The sequence below is a fragment of the Nicotiana attenuata genome, unplaced genomic scaffold (assembly GCF_001879085.1).
Source record: "Nicotiana attenuata strain UT unplaced genomic scaffold, NIATTr2, whole genome shotgun sequence".
NCBI classification, from domain to species: domain Eukaryota; kingdom Viridiplantae; phylum Streptophyta; class Magnoliopsida; order Solanales; family Solanaceae; genus Nicotiana; species Nicotiana attenuata.
Window position 1 is genome coordinate 322,531 of NW_017670877.1, and position 20,700 is coordinate 343,230.

Here is a 20,700-nt window from a genome sequence, read left to right on the forward strand (position 1 = left end):
CCATGCTCCAAAAATTCCCAAGAAAAACATAGTGCTACCTACTGGAGAAAAACCCCCCAACAAGTGACATCGAAGCAACAATGAACTTGCAATCAGAAAACTCCATCTGCCAAAACAAAATGCTGAACAACATTGGCAACACCATAAAGAACGTGGCCCATACACAAAACAAAATAATGAGCAAAGTGGAAACAATTGAGAAAAAGGTAGAGCAAACATCGTCTCACCATGCAGGACTAATCAAAGCCTTGGAACTAAGGTTGGCAAATTTACAATATGAGATTTGTCCGCCAGGAACTTCATTTTTCAAATTCTTCCAACAACAACAAAAGGAGACGATTTCTATCAGAGAACAAATTCAACTTTTAAGAAATGACCACTTTGAGACACAAAAGACCCCAGTTTTCCCCTCAAAACCAACCTTCTTCCCTATGTCGCCACAAGCATATTCCCCACCTAAATTGGACTACACCTTTTCTGCTTTTCCACCTACCTCACAAAATCCAATCTCTTTCACCCAACCCTTAAAATAAGAACATGATTTTGATATTGCAAAAATGGTTTGGGAAAGGAAAGATGCTCTTGCGGCGCAAAAACAAACCAAGAAAAGGCGAGATCACGGTGAAAGTTCAAAAGGGTCCAGCCCCGAAAATCTGATAATTTCTGACCAGAAGGCTCCAGACCTCTATGTCTCCCAGCCAAGAAACATATCAGAAGAAGATACCCCATGGTCGGAATCCCTAAATTCATCAGACGATTGTTGATACCCAATTTTTTCCTGTATTTTTTTATGCAAAATACCTTCAAAACGGTCTGTATATGCATATATATGCATATCCCAAGGTTTCATTATTTTTCCTTAATTATTCAAAAAATTTTAAATCAATTTGCTGCCCTATTTTATTAAGAAAAACCAATTATTGTCCCCAAAATTATCATTTTGGTGATTGATTTATTGGATTCTCATGTTTATACTAAAATATAGCTAAGATATTTTTTACATATTTTTACAAATTTATTTAGTATTTTTAAGGATAAAATTGCATAATTGCAATATTAGCCATTTTTAGGTTTAAATTCGTCTCATGTTTATAAAATGGGATTTCATATTTTTAAATTGATAATTATATATTATAAATCATTTGAGTGCCTGATATGGACAAAGTCTTCATCACAAAGCAAAGAATCCATCAGCTTAAAATGCTCAATCAAGCAACCCACAACACCATCATTATAACTTGCATTATCTAAAGTTATAGAAAATATTTTCTTTTCAATTCCCCATTCTTTCAACAGATTAATCAACTTTGGACCCAAAATAGCACCACTATGAGGAGGAGGCACATGACGAAAGATTAAAATTCTCTTTTGTAAAATCCAATCCAAATCAACATAGTGTGCGGTAACACAAATATATCCATTTGATGTGATTGATGATCATAAATCAGATGTCAAACTGATTCTATTCGGAATAGCTTCAAGCTTATTTTTTGCCATCTCTTTTTTATCATGATATAATTTAAGCACATCAATTTTTGCGGTATTTCTTGAAATGGTTTTAACCGTAGGATTCAAGAATGCATGCACTTCTCTAACCCCTTCATATTCTACATAACCAAATGGCAGGTTATGTCTAACTATAGCCTTGACTACAACTTTACGATATTCTTTATGATGAATTGGCGTACCTTGCTTTGATGCTTCAATCTTGTGCTTAGCTAGATGTCGCTTTAAATTTGTTGTTCCAGCTTTTAAGTCAGCCAAAAATATTATCCCACATTTCTTACATTTAGCTCTAAGTCTATTATCAGGATCTGTATCCAATGGCAACTTCTCATAGAAATCCTGCACAACAAAAGTAGTTTTACGTTCTCTTTTTGAACTTAAAACACTTATTTCATTGGACTCTACATCATCATGCTCCATCGACATCTTCTTACACAATGAGATCCTACAGTAGATTAAATACCATAGAATTAGTTATTATTATTGTATTGAAGAACAATAACTCTGTTAACATGAAACAAAGGGAAACCAAGAGTTTGCAAGACGTAGAATAAAAGCAGCTCAGAGCCAGGGATTCAGTCATATATCTTCCAAATGATACTGATGTTGTTAGTGCACGTAAAGGATCTCCATGTAATGAGGAATTTCCCCCAAACATGCTTATAGAAAAGAAAAAATGAGAGAAATTTCCATTTCTAATTCAGTTTAAGTAGCTCATAAACTATGAAACAACAACAAAATCCTAAAATAAAGAGAAATAATACTACTTTTGGAGCAGAAAGGACAAATGTTTGAAACAAAACAAAGGCAGGTTATAGAAATGAGAAAAAGCCCCAAATAGTCTCTTATGTATGAGCGTCGGTGTATTTTGATTCTTATTACATAACCATGGACACAAATAGTCCTTTATCTTTGTGGAAAAGGGCCACTTTTTATCATATCAAATGAAACACATTCCAAACTAACGGAAAGCTCGTTATTTTAACATAAATGTGCTGAACTAAATAGCAAAACGATGAAGAAATCAGTCACCTTTGGCTTGCCCATTTGAAAAGATAACATGAGAAACCCTTGACAAGATCAAACACTTACCTTATCTGATGGCCAAAATTCGAGATCCAGAGAAATCTCCAGCAAAAAACTCCCCAGAGAGAAGGAAGACGCCGGAGAAATGCAAGTTGCCGGAAAAAAGACAGAGACCAGGTATTTGAAGTTCAGAGAGAAACGGGTCATTTTTTTTAGTGCACATAGAGTGGAAGAGAAAGCGTCTGTCTTGTGTTTAGGTTTTGGGAGTTTGACGGGTCTGTTTGGGCGCCTAAACGGGTTAGCGTTGGGCTAATTATTTTAACGGGTTGAAATGGGTTTAGCCCAGAATGATCCATTAATAAAATTCTTTCATGCCCAACCCATTATTTGCTGGGCTAGTTGGACGGGTTAGTTGGGCTCAAAATGCTACCCCTACTCACAGGTACGCAATTGCGAATACTCACATGCAAACGCGAAGCTCAAGCTTCCACCCCAGGCCAACCCCGCTACACAACGCGTTCACGACCCTCACCACGCGAGCGTTCGCGAACTTCACTGAAGCACACACGAGGCCCCCTGAACCCCGTCCAATCATACCAACAAGTTTTCATACCTTAAATCGAATGGCTCAACACCGATAATCTTTATATCAGGGGAAACTTTTTTTAAATATGCCGCAATTCCAGCTATAAGACCCCCTCCACCAACAGGTACAAAGACTGCATGTATGTCATCCTTGAATTGGCGACTAATCTCCATTCCAACTGTACCTTGTCCTATTATAATATCTGGGTGATCAAAAGGAGGGACGAATGTGCGGCCTTCTGCTTTGGACTGAGCTTTCGCATATGCTTGAGCTTCATCATATGTGTCCCCCTTGCGAATGACAGTAGCACCCAATCTCTCACCGGATTTTCACTGCTCAGTAGAAAAGAGCACGGAGTTAAAACACTGGATAATCACCGAATTAAAATAACAGAATGAACTCAAATGGAAGCTATAAAAACCAAGAGAGTCATTCAACAATCCTAACTTTAATTTCTGGTGTAGTAACAGCCATCACAATCACAACATTGCAACCAAGTCTCTGGGCAGCTAATGCAACACCTTGTGCATGATTTCCAGCTGATGAGTATATAACTCCCTCTTTTAACACCTCTCTAGGGAGCTTTGCCATCATATGGTAAGATCCTCTGACCTTGAATGAGAAGACCTGTAAATATGAGTATATGACAATGTTACTGAGACTACTCCAATGTAAAAGATTTGTATTTCCAATTACAAGAACTTCCTCTCTTTTTTTTGGGGGGGGGGGGAGGGGGGGAGGGGGGATGGAAGTATCAACAACATAAGAAATATAGAAGAGGAACAAGCATTAAACTTTCTAAATCAAAAGTTAGAGAGGACTGACAAAAGACACAAAATTAGATAAATCCAGAATGCATAAAAACTAATGAACTTGCTCCCTTTGGCCTAGGATACAGAAATGTAAAGATGAGCTGAATAAGAAAATAGGCAGGCTCTCGTTAGACAAATCCAGAATGCCATTGCATGTTTTCTTTTTTTCTTTCCTCAGTAATTAATCTTCTCCGACCCCAAATCACCCCAGATTTTAACAAGGGTAGATCAAAGCCAAAAAACTTAAAGAGTTAGAGTCACTTTCCTCTTTGAATGAGGATGAGAACTTAGATATTTCAAATTTGTGAAGCATAATCATAACGGAATGGGACGAACTTTAAATAGCTTAGAATCATTCTATCAAAAGTATAAAATAATAGATCACAAGAAAATATTTTTGTGACAAATACGTAGGACTCCCTCCGTCCCATTTTATGTGACATAGTTTAACTGACCATAAAGTTTCAGAAAGAAAGATAGACTTTTACCAAAGAAATCCGCACAAAGAAACAGAAAGAGAACTACAAATTAACATAAAAATATCCAACTTTAACAAATAAAACAGGAATAAAACTGCAAATTAACACCACAAATTCAAATTTTAACAAATATTTTACAATTCTGCAAAATAAAAATGAGAAAATCGTAAGCCTACCGGCTGAAGATCCTCTCTTTTGAGCCACAAATTTACCCCTAACCGCTCAGAAAGCTTAGGTGCAAACTGCAGAGGCGTTTCATCGGCTACCTCATACACTTTTAATGTCAATATTTTTTTCAGGTACTTGTAGCCGATATTACCACGTGGATAATTCGGTATCAAATACCCTGGCTCGCATTGTAAGGAACTCGGGTGTACTACTGGAAGCACTGTATCTGAAACAGACGGGGATGCCTGTAACGGTGAAATCTCCAACGGCTCCCCCGCTATAAGTGCCGCCGGCGGTTTGATCCCCGTCCTTTTTGTTTTCCTAGTGGCGGCGGGTTTCACGGCATCGGAGGTAACCGTAATAAAGGCTGTGCCCGACGTGGATTTGGGACGAAAGTGGAAATTGCGTGAATTAAGGGAATTAAAGCGGGGAACATCCATTTTGTGTGTAGATTGATGATATGTAATAATCTGGCGGTCGTTGGAGATGTGGATGTTCGATGGCGGTAAAGGTCGACGGCTACGGGTTGCAGCGGAGAAAAGAGGCGGAGCAAATGCTACGGTAACAGAATTTTGAAAGCCGCGCCCCAGTAGCCGGACCCCGCGCAATAATCTTAATTTCGATGATACAAAAAGTAAGAAGTTAAATAGAATGTGATACTCTCACGTGACACTATTTCTTTTAACTTTATTTAAAAACATATTTTTTTTAAATAATTTAATTTTAAACTTCTCATTTTATTGTTAATACTATATATAGTCATATTACGACATTTGTTTAAGATCATAAGTTTCAAAAGTGTACTTTTGTTTAAATTTTATACTCGATCTATTGAAAACAACTTCTTTACTTCAGGGGTGGCTCAAGGGGTAGGCTAGTAAAGCATTTGCTTTAGGCACCCTAAGTTTTGGGGCCCCAAAAATATTTTTAATTATGAATTTTCTATCTTATTATTGCTTAGAAAATATTGAAGTTTATACAAACTATTTATAAAAGTAGAAATAAGGACTGTCTATTTTTTAACAATAGAAATATTTTAGAACTTTGAATTAAAATGCTCAAATCTTCATATTGGTAAATAATATTTTTTACAATAGGATCCATGGTAACACATTGTAAATACGTGGCTAACATCTTAGCAACTTGAATTTTCTTACCAATATAAATATTAGTACTACGTACTATATTTTGTAAGATAACTAAATTATAGACAAAAAGAAAGGAAAAACCCAAAGTAAATATTAGTATTACATTTTGTAAGATAACTACAATATAGACAAAACAAAAAGAAAATAAAAGGCTCCTTATTAAAATTTGGCTTTAGTCCACAAATTTTATTGAGACGTCCTTGCTTTACTTCCACAAGGTAAGTATAAGGTTTGCGTACTAAGAACTTATATTGTGGGAATACACTTGGTACATTATTATTATTGTTATATTAAATTTTGTAGTTGGTCAAACATATTTACACAAAATGAGACAGAGGAGTACAGAAAACCAAAAAAATTAAAAATAATACTCTAAGTATTTGTTTCAGTTAAAAAAATAAATTAAGATATTGAAGTTCAATAGAGTATTAACTAAAATCGAGCTATTCAGACGATGTTACTCAACCACAAATTTGTTCACACAGTAACTCAATTACAAACAAGTGTACTCATGGAACGAATTTGAAGCTCATCCAAACAAAGAAGCAATGTATACGAAGAATTAGTCAACAATCATGCATCTACACACGTGCATGCATGCAAATTGCTAGAGTGAACTCAACAAACTGATAACAAAAAAAAAAAAAACTCAACAAACTGAAAATCTGAACAGACTTTAGTTTGGTGCTGAGACTGTCATTTAGTAAAGTTTCAGGCCATTTACGATTGTTTAAAGGGTACTGTGTTATATTATAAAGTATAAAGAAAATGAAGATTTTTCTTTCGGAGAAAACAAAAATGGACAGATCGGATTCCACCATTGGTTCCTCATCCGACGAATACCATTCCATTTACCCAGATGAACCGTTGAAGGTTGTTCCCTTTGTTCGCATTCTTTGGATTGATAATTCTGGGATACATAGACGTCGTGTAAGCTTTTAATTACCTTGTGCTTTTGTGTTAATTACTTCTTTTTATTTTAATATTTCGAATGAATTAATGCTAGAGATTACAATTGTTTAATTTTATGCATTTCAATCAGTGATTCATTTCTTGATTGACATACTAAACTGAGCAGAATCAATCCAAAAATAATTACAGAGTAATTTAGGTTTTTTGTTAAGTCACTGATAGATATCAATGAATATTTGGTCGCAAAAAATACTAAAGTTGAATGAAGAGAAGAGTCCCCACCTATTCCTTTAGCTACTGTTTTCTATCTTTAGCTAACTTAACTATGGAATGGTACCTAGACTAAAGGGGAATGTCGAGAGATTTTTTTTTGTTGTTGCAAGATATCTGATCAGAGACACCAGCTGATTTATATTTTCTAATTTTGCTCCTATTTTAATAAATTTGAAAAAAATTAATGTGGTTAAGAATAAATACTATAACAAATTATGATTAAGAATAATCAATTAAATTACAAGCAGAAAACACAAAATAGAGATTTCTTTGCCAATAATCATAGGAAGCTCAAAAGTGTCTACTAGTTTCTGAGATAGAAACTAGAATTCGAGTTAAAGTGAATTCTAGAATGTTCTTTCGACGGAGAGGCGATGCTGGGTTTTTGACGGTGGGCTCGCCGCGGTTACTGGGTAAACGGGTCTAAAATTTGACGGCGAAGTTTGCTGAAAAGCGAAAACTAATTATTTGGAGAATCAGTTAGTTTTTCAGTAATTGAGAGAAAGAGGCTTCTGATATTTGTTGAATTTTGTGCAGGTAATTCCAAAAGAACGCCTGGCCTTTGTGAAAGAGCACGGTATAGGGTTAAGTCCTGCATGTTTAGCAGCACTCAGTTCAGTATCTAATGCTCCAGCAGAGGATTCTGGTCTCAACTATACGGGCATGATCAGAATTATTCCTCATTTATCTACCAGATGCAGAATCCCCTGGTACTACTTTAAACCTGTTTATAAATACTTGATATGTCCTGCCTTTTTTCTTTGTTCTCCTGAATTTAAGTCTTAATTTTAGCTTATGTATGTTGTAGCATGTCTTTATAGATTTCCTTTATACTAAATCATAGTATATGATAAGACCTCTTCGTTTATTTGAATGGTTAGCTATGTCGGATTTTGTCAACTTTTGTCTGTGCTGTTTCTCAGAAACAATACAAAAAAAATTTCAAGTTCCTGCATTGTTGTAACTCTTAGAAAATCATTTTCAGGATCATTTTCTATGTTTGGTTGAGTATAAATGTAGGTGACATACAGCAACTGTACTAGGTGTAGGATGTGTTATGAGAATAATTTTCTTAAAAGTTGATAATAATGTCTAAGTATTGGTTAAAGTGAGACTGAATAAGAGTTAACGTATGGTATGTGGTCAGTTACACAGTCACTAATAGGAAGTTTAACATAATGGAGTGAAACTAAATTGGATTTGAGATAACATTATTGAGTATATTCTGAAATTATGCATATAATAGAGGGGAAAAGAGAAAACCAATAATCAAGAGGAAATCTGGGTATATATCATCCCAACAAATCATTTTCCAGCATAGAAGAGTTCTTCTTTTTCTGCTCAGAAACATCAATTTTGGCTCTTTTTAGTGTAGTAATATGTTTTCAGTGGCTCATGATTCACTTGCTCCGCAACCCCCATACTATCGTCCTTCCAGTTTATGTTTTGTATTTGTTACTAAACTCAATTATGCAAGAGCTGTAATTGTAAAGTATGAAAAACTGATGCTTTTTTCTCTTCATGAAATAATGTGATATATTTTAAGAATGTGAAGGAAACACAGAGAACACCAATGCAGAGTATCTTGTAGTTGATTTGTCTACAATTGTACAGACATTGTGTCCAATTGTTTATTTCTGAATGTATAGATCACTGTGTGGCGAAGTTCAAGTGAGATAACAAGTTTAATCCTAACTTGGCCAGATTTTAATTTTTCCTGCCATTATTGTTTCAATGGCAGAAACATAGTAATCATGTTTAGTGTGTATCTTTTGATCCAGGGAAAAGAAGCAGGAAATGTGCTTAGCTGACATGGTAACTAAACCTGGTAATCCATGGGAATATTGTCCAAGAGAAGTGTTTCGGAAAGTCTCTAAACTTTTAAAAGATGAATTTGACTTGGTATGTCTAATATCTTTTGTGCAAGAATTAGAAAGTCTTACTTGGTATGTCTAATATCTTTTGATCTGATGCATATTGACATGTTTCAGGTTGTGAATGCTGGCTTTGAAATTGAATTTTATCTTTTGAAGAGTGTGATGAGGTAGGTATTTTGTTTTAGAGTTTCTCATCTTTAAAATGTTACACTAAATTTGTATAAACAAAATTATAAAGGAACGGCAAAGAAGATTGGGTGCCAATTGATAAGACCTCTTACTGTTCTACATCAACATTTGATGTTGCATCCTCTATATTAGAAGATATCAACACACATCTTCAAACAATGAATATTTCAGTTGAACAGGTAAGTTTTGCATTTCCTTGAATGCTTGCTTGCAAATTGATGTTTCTCATGGTGTCTATGCACGCAATACTGCATATACTAGGAGCTTTTAGCATGCATTTCTCTATTTATTTTCATGAAAAAGCTTGACTGCTTGTGTAATGTATTAGTACCTTTCTTAATGATAGAACTACATGTATTTATACTGAAACAATACATTCAAAGAGACTAGGTGTATGGAAGAATACAGAGCTTTTTATACAACATTAACGATCTCAGCGAGAGAAGAGTCTTTGCTAACAAATTAAAGTTGATTGTTTATAGGAGCATATCGAACTTATAAATCTCCTGAAGTAACTTTTTTAAGACATCTATACTTGGTATGAGCTTGTTGTGCAAGAACATAAGATAGATAAATTATACTAATATTGCCATGGTAATAGTAGAAATAGATCAAAGTTGTACGAGAAGAAGAGAATCCACCTCCCAATAGCAGTATGTGCAAGAGAGAGAGAGAGATCTATATTATATTAAAAGCACGAAGGCCCTTAACGAAATGTCGTTCGCCTTTTTTATCCCTTTAAAATAGTTTACATTGGACAAAGTAGTCATTTAATTATATTGCTAATATTTAGCACTTTAAATCAACTAAAATTTTATTTAATGTATTTTTCCTTATTTGAACTATGTAAAAAGTACTAACATTTAATGCTTTAAAATCAATTAATTAAGATTTTACCTTTTATACTAACAATAAAATCATAAAAGATCACGTTGAAAAGGAAAACTATTTTGTAATTTGATCATCATTAAACTTGTATTTAAGTTATACATTTTAATGATCAAAACACTCTTTTTCACTCAAGTCCGATAGGTTTGGTTAGTTGTCGTTTCTTTTCTACTTTGTTTTGCCTTTTATTTTGGTTGTGATTCAAGCCTTATTCGTAGTGATCTTTTTTTTTTTTTGCTTGCTTTCTTTATTTGTTTTGTTAGTAATTTTAGTCTCATAATCCCATGTAACTATAATATGATTGATGAAAAACCCAAATCTTTTAATTTTGAATTACGTAATTGAGTAATTTTTTTATTGATATTTTTGTTGGTTACATTGTATTGAAATATTTTCTTTATTAAGTCTTTAAAGTTCTGTGTTTGATAGAAATTATCAATTATAACTCACAAGTTCTTGGTTGGAGGTTTTCTTTGGTCACGGGTTGGAGGATTTCTAAGTACTCCTTTGTGCCATGAATGTGAAATCCGACAAGGTTTGATTTAATCTGAAAGAGTTTTACAAGTAAACTGAAGTATTCAATTTCATCTACTGAACAGAGATATTCTTAATAAGCTTAGTCTTCCGGTACGCTCAGGTGTTCTTTATGATTCAATCACATAGTGCTCTCTTTTGTTTGCTAATTATAATAACTTAGTTTGTTCCACGATGTTTGGGGAAAGAGTCTGAGCCGGCTCGAGGTTCTAACACCGAATTAGGGTATAAAAACTCTAATTTTTGTTATTTCACTCTAAATATGAATACAGAAAACACACACATTTACATAACAACACAATTCTAAAAGTTACACACTCTTTGGCAGTTGAAGATTTTTTAGAAGGTTATAATAGAAATTGCAAAGAGGAACAAAAAAAAAAAAAAACGATTTTGGGGGGGGGGGGGGGGGGTTCATAACTATACAAGTTTAAAAAAAAAATTAAAAATTCACATTTGGAAAGTTTCTAATATATCTTCCGGGTAGTGTTGTGCAACATCCCTTGATGAACCTTCAACTATATCTAATATAAATGTGACATTTATTTTAGTGTCAAGTGATATTTATCAATAATTTGTTCTTCTTGTATTTAATTTTTATTAATCGACGCGAAGAACACGTGCAACACACGTACAGTGAAACTAGTTATACTAATATTGCCATGGTAATAGTAGAAATAGATCAAAGTTGTACGAGAAGAAGAGAATCCACCTCCCAGTAGCAGTAGTGCTAGAACTGGATTCAAGAGAAAAAGTATGCTGAGGTAGGATATCAATTGAGGGACAAGCTGCCCAATCCTTGTCATTGTAGCATTCTTGATGATCAATAGAAAACCTGCACATCACCAGCCGTGGTTTTTGAATGAGTTGAAGAAGACTGTAGATTGGAGAATAATGTTTTTGAATCAAGATCTGAGCATTCACAAGTAAAGTAGACAATGAAACTAGTTAATTAGAACTCATGCAAAAAGAGAAAAGATGTATCTCCTGTCCAGATAACATGTGAATGCATATCTAAAAATAATAACGTTTTGAATATTGTCATGGTTTACGAGGATAATTGCTTCATGAACAACATCAACCCTCTAGACTCTAATAAAAGGGAAAAAGAATAGCATGTTTCATGTGACACATTTATTCGTAGTTACATAGATATACATATCATGAGAATGCACCGTCTGGAATATAAGCTGCATATGTTTTACCTGCAGTAAGACAGAAATAACCCATATATTATCTCCTATGCAAATTTTCAGTTCAATAAAGAATGCTCCCCTTATTATTGTCTCCTTCAAATTTGCAGCTACATGCAGAAACTGGGAAAGGTCAGTTTGAAATCGTCCTGGGATATGCGGAGGCTGGTACAGCAATTGCTAGCTTAATTTATGCACGTGAAGTCATCAGATCAGTTGCAAGGCAACACGGGCTGCTGGCAACTTTTGTTCCAAAGTAGGTAGCAGAATTGCCAACAACACTTTTAGGTGCATTTTCCTTTCTAGATTTAAGTTGTATGCACTGATGATGAAAAATATAATGAGTTTTACACAATCATATCACTTAAAAGTTATTAAGAATTAATTTGCAATAGTAAGTACTGATTGATAACCCAAAATATGGTAAATTAGCTATCTGCCATAACCGGTTCAGTTCAATTACACCAATAGTGCATAAGTGCTACTATGAGTGTGTAATTTAAATCTTTGTTTTAGTTGTTGATCCAGACATGCTTTTGCTTCTTGTTGAGTGCTACCACTATAGTGCTTCTATTTCTGCTTTTATATTTTTCTTTATTAGGTGGAGGTGTTATGTATGATCTTTCTACTAAGAAACATGAGTAAGATTAATACCTTATTTTTCATACTTTTCCATTTCTTACTTTGATTTGTGCATGTGTGCAATATTTGTTAGGGTGATTACTGATGTTTCTTTACTTTATTGACTGACCAAGTGTTGTGAGCTGGTGAAATATTGTTCATCAAGAATGGTGCACAGTTGAGAAACTTTTACTGTAGCCAGTTGGTGGATGTTTGATTGTTTTAAGATTAACATGTTTTCAGGATTGTTTAAGAACAATGGATTTTCGATTAAGTGGTGAAGTTGAGATTATTCCCATTCTCGCTTTCTGATAAAGCAAGAAATGTGGTTGAAATCTTAACTTGCTGGTTCTATCACCTTGTGTTGGCTTTTAAGAACTTGGTCTCCCTTATCATAATCTTTTGTAACTCATGCCAAAATACTCAACTTTTGAAGCAGTTGCTTTTTTGCATGTTTTTCTGCAGTTGAAAATTATTCACACTGCAGTTTTTTTTTAATCAGTCATAGTAATTTTCTTGCCATTATGCCTTTTAACACGTACCTTACTTGATTCCTATTAATCTACTAACAACTCCATCATTCTTCTTTCCTTCACAACCCTTTAAAATAGTGAAAGAAGCTTGTGATTAGGAAGAGCTATATCAATAGTGAGAAATGGAAAAAGAACATGTATCTTTGACTTTGATACTAAATAAATGGAAATGTTTCTCAACTAGAGAAGGCGAGATAACATACAGGCGATACTATGTAGTTTACTCTTTTTGGAGAAGGTTCATAATGTTATATGCATGATGTTATTTTTTCTCAAATAATTGAACAAAAAGGACAAGTGGTGGTCTTTCTGCATTATTTGCTGAAGTTACTTCTCTGCCATAGATTTTCCTTACTTTTGAATTAACTTCTCAAGTATAAAGCACTCATATACTTTCTTTTGGAGATTTCTAGCAAGGCCCCATTTCCAGAATTTCTACTGCAGGAAATTATTGCTAGTGAATGGTGCCTCCCAGTATGTGACATTTGGCCCTCTTTGTCTAGGTTTGCAGAAGATGAAGATGGCTCTGGATCACATGTTCATATCAGTTTGTCTAGAAACGGAGACAATGTTTTTATTGCATCTGGTGAATCAAAATATGGGATGTCCAAGATTGGGGAAGCGTTCATGGCTGGGGTGTTAAATCATCTTCCTGCCATATTAGCTTTTACTGCAACACATCCTCTTAGGTTAGAGATTATCTATAATTCTTGGTGTCCTGCTTCTTTTCCATTAGTGGTGTCAAAATTTACCCAATTGGATTGAAAATATTTTTCTTAGCGGGTCAATTTAGGCACAATCCAAACTAATCCATCTAAAGTTTGGGTCAATTTATGTTATATAGGTAACCCGAGTTGACCCGTAAGAAAACTTGTCAAGGCATAGAAAAAGAAAGGTCTTTTGGTTCGGTTTGTTAGATATTGTCATAATAAAGGGAAAAAAGCATATTTCTCTCTTTATTTAGTTGGGCAATAAAACGAATTATAGTAAACAAACATATTAAAATAGTTTGCGTTGGGTGGGTTGGATTATGACAGCATATACTTAGTCCAAATTGATCCAACACATCTTTATCCAATCAAACTTTGGACGGGCTATGACTCGACCTGTTTATTGATTTAATCCATTTTAACCTGTACAACTTTAGCCCAAACCACACATTTGATACCTCTAATTTGTATATTGGTGATCAGTTACTTGGTGATTGCTTTATGGTTTCATAGGAATACTATTTCTTTGAAATGAGCATAGTTTTATTATGGAAAATTCTCTTTACGTTGTGACGAGTCCACAACACCCTTGGCTGTTGTAGCAACTATACTGCTCCCTTTTTCATTTTTATTCTTTTGTCAGCATTAATGGAAACCTTGAAAATTGTAGCATCTCTATGAAAATTGCAATGAGTTGATTAATTAAGTTCTTGTCAATGGTTCTTCTGTTATGAAAATTCAATTGTTTTGATTCAATGTTTAAATTGTGAACAATTATCCATAAATTTTGTTTACTAATGCAGATATGTTTGAAGTTATGGTATCAATAATTAAATGTTACATGATGAAGGCTTATAGGTTCTTGAAGACTTAAAACATGATAGAGTAAGTGAAATAATTTCATGAAATTATACTTAATGGACTCTCTATTTCCTTTATAAAGATGTACAATATTTTTTCTTCGACTACTATGATCTGAAGATGAAAGTTGTATTTATATTTATACTATTATCACTTCGGGCTTCCAAATAGACATGTTTCTAGTTAAAATCACTAAAAACAATAGGATAATTTGTCTTGTCAGAATTTCTAAAAAATTTGTAATAAGACTTTAAGGTGTTAGTTGTTTGAACGAGGTATTTTGTATAATATACTTTATTTCCTGAAAGTCTTCAAGTAGAAGTTACCTTTATAAGATTAAACTTTTGTTTCCGAGAGAGAACTTTTTGGAATACACTTTAAAATGCTTAGAGCTTAAAGCAAGCAAATGGTAGAGGTATAAAAATTAGTTCCATTTCTAATTTTCACGAGGGTTATTGCAGAAAGGTTTAACAATTAAGATACTTGTTGGTTTAATTTTTTAAGTGCACAAAAACTTAAATATCACAGTTAAGGAGAATCACCAATTTTGGCACTATGTTAATACTATAAATTTCTTTTAATGGAGTGGTACCAAGTAATTAGAGAAACTTTCCATTTCTGAATTTCCTATTTTAATGCAATATGACATGCCTACTTTTTGCCTTTCCCATTTTCTCTCTTGAATGTAGTTAGACCTTGAAATCTCTTGTTTTTCTCAAACCTCTTGGTGATTCTATGTTAAGGACTTGTTTCATGCATATTAATAGAAAATAATTTCGAAGTATCTAATTGTTGTATGAGTCTAACTATTTATTACATGCAGTTATGAGCGAATGCTACCTAAGACGCGAAATGCAGCTTACCTCTGCTGGGGGAAAGAAAATACAGAGGCACCATTGAGAACTAGCCCTCCTGGAATTGCAGATGATCTTGTAAGCCATTTTGAAATTAAAGCATTTGATGCATGTGCAAACCCATACCTGGGCCTTGCTTCTATAACTATGGCTGGGATTGACGGCTTGCGAAAAGATTTACGTCTTCCAGAACCTGTAGGTAAGTTAAACAATCTTTTAGTATTTCCTCTACCGTATCTTCTAACTGTGTACTTTCCTTTTAGATTCTTTTCCGTATGCTATATGGTTAAGCCTGAAACATTTATTATATATGTTATGATGGTTCAACATGAGAGGGCTAATCAGCATGACTTTTTTTATGTTATATATTTCTATCATATTATGCCAACTCAATCAAGATTTTGAAGTGCTGCATGTCCAATGTAGTATATCAGTAGTCTGTACCAAAATTTCGCAATTTAAATCTTCCTATCTCTATTGCTTTTACCTTTTGGATGACTCTAGTGTATCGCTGCTGTATGTATCTTCTTCTAAATGAAAGCTGATGAGATTGTGAGTACTGAGTAGAAACCATGTGAATCAAGATGGTACCTATTTCTACTGTCTTTGGATCTTCTCTCCACGATAAGTTGCTGTAGCAGGTGGTGTTAGTATGAGCTACCTTCAAAGTATTGGAGTATTCACTTACGTACAAGCAACAAAAGTAAAAAGGAAATAGAAGAAGAAATTAACGAGGAGTCTTATAGCCCGTTTGGCCAAGCTGCAAAAATCAGCTTATTTTTAGATGTGCTTTTTTTCGAAAGTGCTTTTCTCAAAAGTACTTTTGGTGAGAAGCAGTTTGTGTTTGGCTAATTAGTTTGAAAAACACTTCTGAGCAGCAATTAGTGTTTGGCCAAGCTTTAAAAAACTGCTTCTAAGTGTATTTTTCTCAAAAGTGCTTTTCAAAAAAGTGCTTTTGGAGAGAAGCTACTTTTTTCTGCTTCTCCAAAACTGCTTCTGCTTCTCCTCAAAAGCACTTTTTTTCCTTCCAAAAGCTTGGCCAAACACCTCAATTTTTGGCCAAAAGTGCTTTTGGTCAAAAAAAAAAAAAAAAAACACTTTTGGCCAAAAAAAAGCTTGGCCAAACAGGCTATAATTTGGAGTGTTTCATCGAGAATCCTTAATCTAGGAAAGTGACCACAAACTTTTGATCCATATGGAGGCTTAAAATGACGGTCTTACTTATTTTAGGAGTTTTGTCTAAATTAAAAATTTAGATTAGATGAGGTATCTTGTTTTTAAATAGTTGCTAAAATCTTACCATTTTGAACTATTTTCATTAATAGTGAATATTTCTCCATTCTTTGAGTCTCTCTTTCTCATGGTTTGAGGACCTGTTCTTCTTTTTTTTATATCAATTTAATAGCTTTCTCTCTATCAAGTGGTACAAGAACCTCTTTTTCTTTAGTCTGATTGCTAATATATAACGATTAGGATGGATGCTACAGTAAAAAGAAATCAGGGCAGAAAATGCTCAATTTCATCCGAGAATGAGTGACTTTGATCAAGAGATGTGTGGCTGATGATTTCTGAGGGAATTTAACAAAACTAAAGGGCTTGTTTACTAATTCTGCCTCATTGCAAAATGAATTTAAAGGAGAACTCAATTATGAGGGTAAGTAGGGTTGCTGCATGCTGCAAATATTTGTGAAAGTATGAGCTCTTGCGTAGTGCCAGTTTTAGGTATCTGTGTGAAAGATGGCTGTGCTGGTTTGACCGTCATCTTTCAAATGCACGCGCATATCCACAGTTTAACTCGATGGCAAGTTCATTTTTGGTGGGGTTGAATGATATAGGACAAGTGATCATAAATTTTGATCAAGATAGAGTCTTTGATCTAGGTGGAGTTTTGGCGTAGCCTAGATTTCTAGATTATTAGATGTTTTGCCATTAAATGGTTGCTAGATATTTCACTTTTTATTATTATCAACTATTCTTATTCTTCTTCAATATCATGCTATTATTTGGAAGTTTCTCATTCTAGAGGTTCCACGAAGAGTTCCCCAATCTCTTCTGTTGATATTATAGCTTTTAATCTATCGATTGTTGTACGCTCAAAAGCACGTGGAATGCTTCTACTTCCATGAATGACTACGGTAAAATCTTATTAGGTCCATTAGTGTCGTTCTGCTTGTAAGTGAAAGTCTGAGTTGCTTTTTCCAGTGCTTTTTTCTTGCTAATGCTTATCACTTATCAAAGTGAGTAACACAGAAGTTGATAACTCAATTTCCATGTCCATAGTTGAGATATTCATGCACTGTTACCTGATATTCCAATGATGTTTTCTCGTAAAACAGAAGGGGATTCTGATGTCTCTGGTGAGAAGCTTCGAAGTGTACCAGATTCTATTTCTGAATCTTTAATTGCTCTAGCGGAAGATACATTGTTTACAGAAGTGATGAGTGAAAATCTTTTGACCGCCATAAAAGCGATTCGAAAGGTGCGTTTTGAATGTTGCTTATAGTAATATATGATATATTTGGCAGAATTCTGCCCTTTACTTAAGAACTGGATACTCTCAAAGAGCATATATATGTATATTGAACGAAGAATCAAGGGTGTTAATCATTAGCGCTTAATTTATGTATCTAGTCAGTGTAAAAAAGTTTCAACACTAGCATATAATTTAAAGGTAATTGTCTATGGTAGGTATTAAATTGGTTACCCAGGAAAAAAGAAATTACCTGTTATAATCACTTAAACTACACCGATATTATAGAAGGAACTTTTACATTAGCAATATTTATTAATTACGCCCCAATCATTGGGGGAAAAAGATTACCTGTTATAATCACTTAAACTACGTAGACCAATATTATAAAAAGAATATTTACACTAGCAATATTTATTAGTAGTTACGACCTAATTAGTGGAAGCTGAACTTTTATACCTTCATACCTTTTTTCCGTTGCTGCTACTTAAGCAGTAATAGGGGTATGATTCACATGGACCAGCTGAGTGTTCAGTGTTCAAAGGAATGATATAGGGAACAAATAACAGTTGATTTCCATCATTTTTGATTGCATAAATCTGACAAAAATGTGGGTCCAGGATATGCAACCGAATCATGCCTTAACTAGTCAGAATTTTTTTAATGTAATGGATGCTCATTCTCCTGTATGCATAATTCTTGTCTTTATAACTATTGTGGACATGCTGAGGATGATTTGCTGTTTTTGCAGATGGAGGTCAAGAACTATTGTGAGCCTGAGAGGGACTACAGTCAGCCCGAGATGGATGTCTATAAGGACCCACTCCAGGACAGTATCTTCAAATTTTAGGTTTGATCATATCCCGACCAATTTAGAATTTATAATCAGTGAGTTCAGAGCGAGATCAGTACACGTACTCACACTTGTTTTTCCGTATCTTATTTATTTTGCTTCATGTTATGCACATATTTAATACCAACATGTTAGTAATTTTATTTAGTTCGTCGCTGCTGTATAATTTTATATCATGCTTCATTTCTTCTCGTCAGCAAATGTTTATAAGAGACTAATCTTTTTCTAAGTGTGTTTTAGATCTTATATGCAAATTGTTATGTTCCTCGTTATTTATGTTTAAACTTTTTAAGTTTATATTGCAGATAATTTACCTACCTTATTTCAAGATTACAAATCTCACATCTTAGGGAAGGTTTCGTGTTGATATCTTTTGGATTATTTGATTTGATAACGTAAAACCTTCTTTACACTGCCGTGAATACATCAATTTCGATGTATTGTGGCCCCTTTTAGTATCATACAGTAGTCGTCACATAGTTTAACACTCAAGAACCAGTAAAATGCCTAGGAATATGTACATTAAAAGCAAACATTCCTGTCAAAAAAAAGCTAAATGTGTATTTTATTAGCAAGAGAAATAATAAAAATTTATCAGAGTTAAAGGATAAAAAGAACAATATTAAGCACGAAGACTGTTTTTCTTCTCATTTAACTGTAATTAGTTAAAGTAAGTCTGCCGCCGGCAAAAAACTATGAAGAAGCTTAACGAGTTGCCGCGGCCAAATAAAGGAATTATCAAAATGATTGGAAAATCCAGTTGGGAGAAAAAGTGCACTGTATATTTGGAGGCCAAATAAATAACTTTTATCTTTTACTATTAGAGGTTAATTTTCTTTGGATGTGATGCAGAGAATGTGGTAGTTTCCTGTTCATCCTTATGATACTGCTTACAGAGTATCAGTCATAACTGTTGCAAAATCACTTACAATTATGTCACTAATTACAGGATTTATCAGCCGACAATTTTTTATAGTCTAATCATAATTATTCTGGAATACTACGACGACGACGAACCCGGTGGAATGGGGAGGGTAGCAATAGCATGTATGCAGACCTTACCCCTACTTGTGCAGAGACTGTTTCTGATACACCCCGGCCTAATAATACACACACATACATGTTTGGACATCTACTTTTAAGTAAACGTATCGATCGACAGTCTACTTCTCAAGTTTGTGAGAATAAATTTCAGCATTTTTATTTTCTTTATGTATTTTCTCCGTGGCACCTTTAGTTGCTGAGTATGAAGGGAAAGATGCAGGTCAATCAATTGGAAAATTAGATAGTATGAACCATATCATTTAAAAGTTTAGACGATTAAAGATCAATGATCGAAACCACTTAATTTGATACAGTAAAAAGTCTATAAATGAACAACCCCCTAATTTAATCTCAAACTAATTAATTAGAATCGACATGCATGTGAATGTAAAGAAATTTAAACGCTGTTCTGTAACACTTCCTCTTGTATCTCAAACCAAGAATAGCAGTAGTTAGAACATACTACTTGACATTAGAAACTGTATTTGACATTGGCATCGTAATAAATTTGTATGCTATTGGTATATTTTAAATTGTTGAAACAGTTTATGTTTTTATTTTTCAAGTTACTAATTTCACTTATTATGAACAGTTACAAGCTAAGTAATTATTCTTAATAGTGTAAAAAATTCTTTTACATGTCAGTGAATCAGATAAACTCTCATAGCTTAACTAGATTTTCCATGTCCCACTCACATGTTGTTTCCTGGGAGAATGTTTTTCCTAATTGAATTGCAAATTATGTTACCGTGACATCGTTTGAACGTCTATATATTGTCATTACTAGTTTAATCAAGTGTTTCCCTAAAACAAAATAAGAGAGCATATAGGAGCGGACCTAGCTTAGAAGCTATTGTTCAAGCGAACTCAGTAGTTTCTGCTCAAACCCTATATTGAGGAATTTATGAAATATCTTGTAGAAAGAACAGGTGTGGGGTCCAGTAATTAAATTAATACAGTTGTAATTAGTAGTGTTAGTTGAGTTAGTTAGTTGGTTAGTAGTTATAAATTATGGAAGTAGTTAGCCTTGTATAGTAACATTTTTTCAATATTCTGTTGGTACTCTCTATACACAGAAATGGAGCTTCTCCATCGACCCTCTTCTCTCTTCTGCCATGGCTGAGCTCTTCAACATGGTATCAGATCTTCCAGGCTAGATCGGT

The 20,700-nt window shown here is 34.0% G+C and overlaps 2 protein-coding genes across 2 annotated transcripts; one reads left to right on the top strand and one right to left on the bottom strand.

The window, feature by feature from the left end:
- Positions 1-1,725: 1,725 nt before the first annotated feature.
- On the bottom strand, positions 1,726-5,168 carry LOC109244137 (threonine dehydratase biosynthetic, chloroplastic-like). Its single transcript, XM_019411175.1, has 4 exons — positions 4,586-5,168; positions 3,566-3,745; positions 2,599-3,450; positions 1,726-1,951 (listed from the first exon to the last, which is right to left on the bottom strand). Exons 1-3 carry the CDS (start codon positions 5,015-5,017, stop codon positions 3,448-3,450), a joined length of 615 nt encoding a protein of 204 aa, XP_019266720.1. The 5' UTR covers positions 5,018-5,168; the 3' UTR covers positions 1,726-1,951; positions 2,599-3,447.
- A 1,205-nt stretch (positions 5,169-6,373) lies between these two features.
- On the top strand, positions 6,374-18,714 carry LOC109244134 (type-1 glutamine synthetase 1-like). Its single transcript, XM_019411171.1, has 10 exons — positions 6,374-6,655; positions 7,448-7,620; positions 8,692-8,812; positions 8,902-8,954; positions 9,026-9,155; positions 11,702-11,847; positions 13,249-13,434; positions 15,140-15,369; positions 17,507-17,649; positions 18,392-18,714. Exons 1-10 carry the CDS (start codon positions 6,494-6,496, stop codon positions 18,488-18,490), a joined length of 1,443 nt encoding a protein of 480 aa, XP_019266716.1. The 5' UTR covers positions 6,374-6,493; the 3' UTR covers positions 18,491-18,714.
- The last annotated feature ends 1,986 nt before the right edge of the window (positions 18,715-20,700 follow it).

Coding starts and splice junctions, on each gene's coding strand:
- LOC109244137 (XM_019411175.1), bottom strand. CDS start 5,017: ATGGATGTTCCCCGCTTTAATTCCCTTAATTCACGCAATTTCCACTTT. Junction 3,746..4,585: donor AAAGAGAGGATCTTCAGCCG/GTAGGCTTACGA, acceptor TCATATTTACAG/GTCTTCTCATTCAAGGTCAG.
- LOC109244134 (XM_019411171.1), top strand. CDS start 6,494: ATGAAGATTTTTCTTTCGGAGAAAACAAAAATGGACAGATCGGATTCC. Junction 6,656..7,447: donor CTGGGATACATAGACGTCGT/GTAAGCTTTTAA, acceptor AATTTTGTGCAG/GTAATTCCAAAAGAACGCCT. Junction 7,621..8,691: donor ACCAGATGCAGAATCCCCTG/GTACTACTTTAA, acceptor CTTTTGATCCAG/GGAAAAGAAGCAGGAAATGT.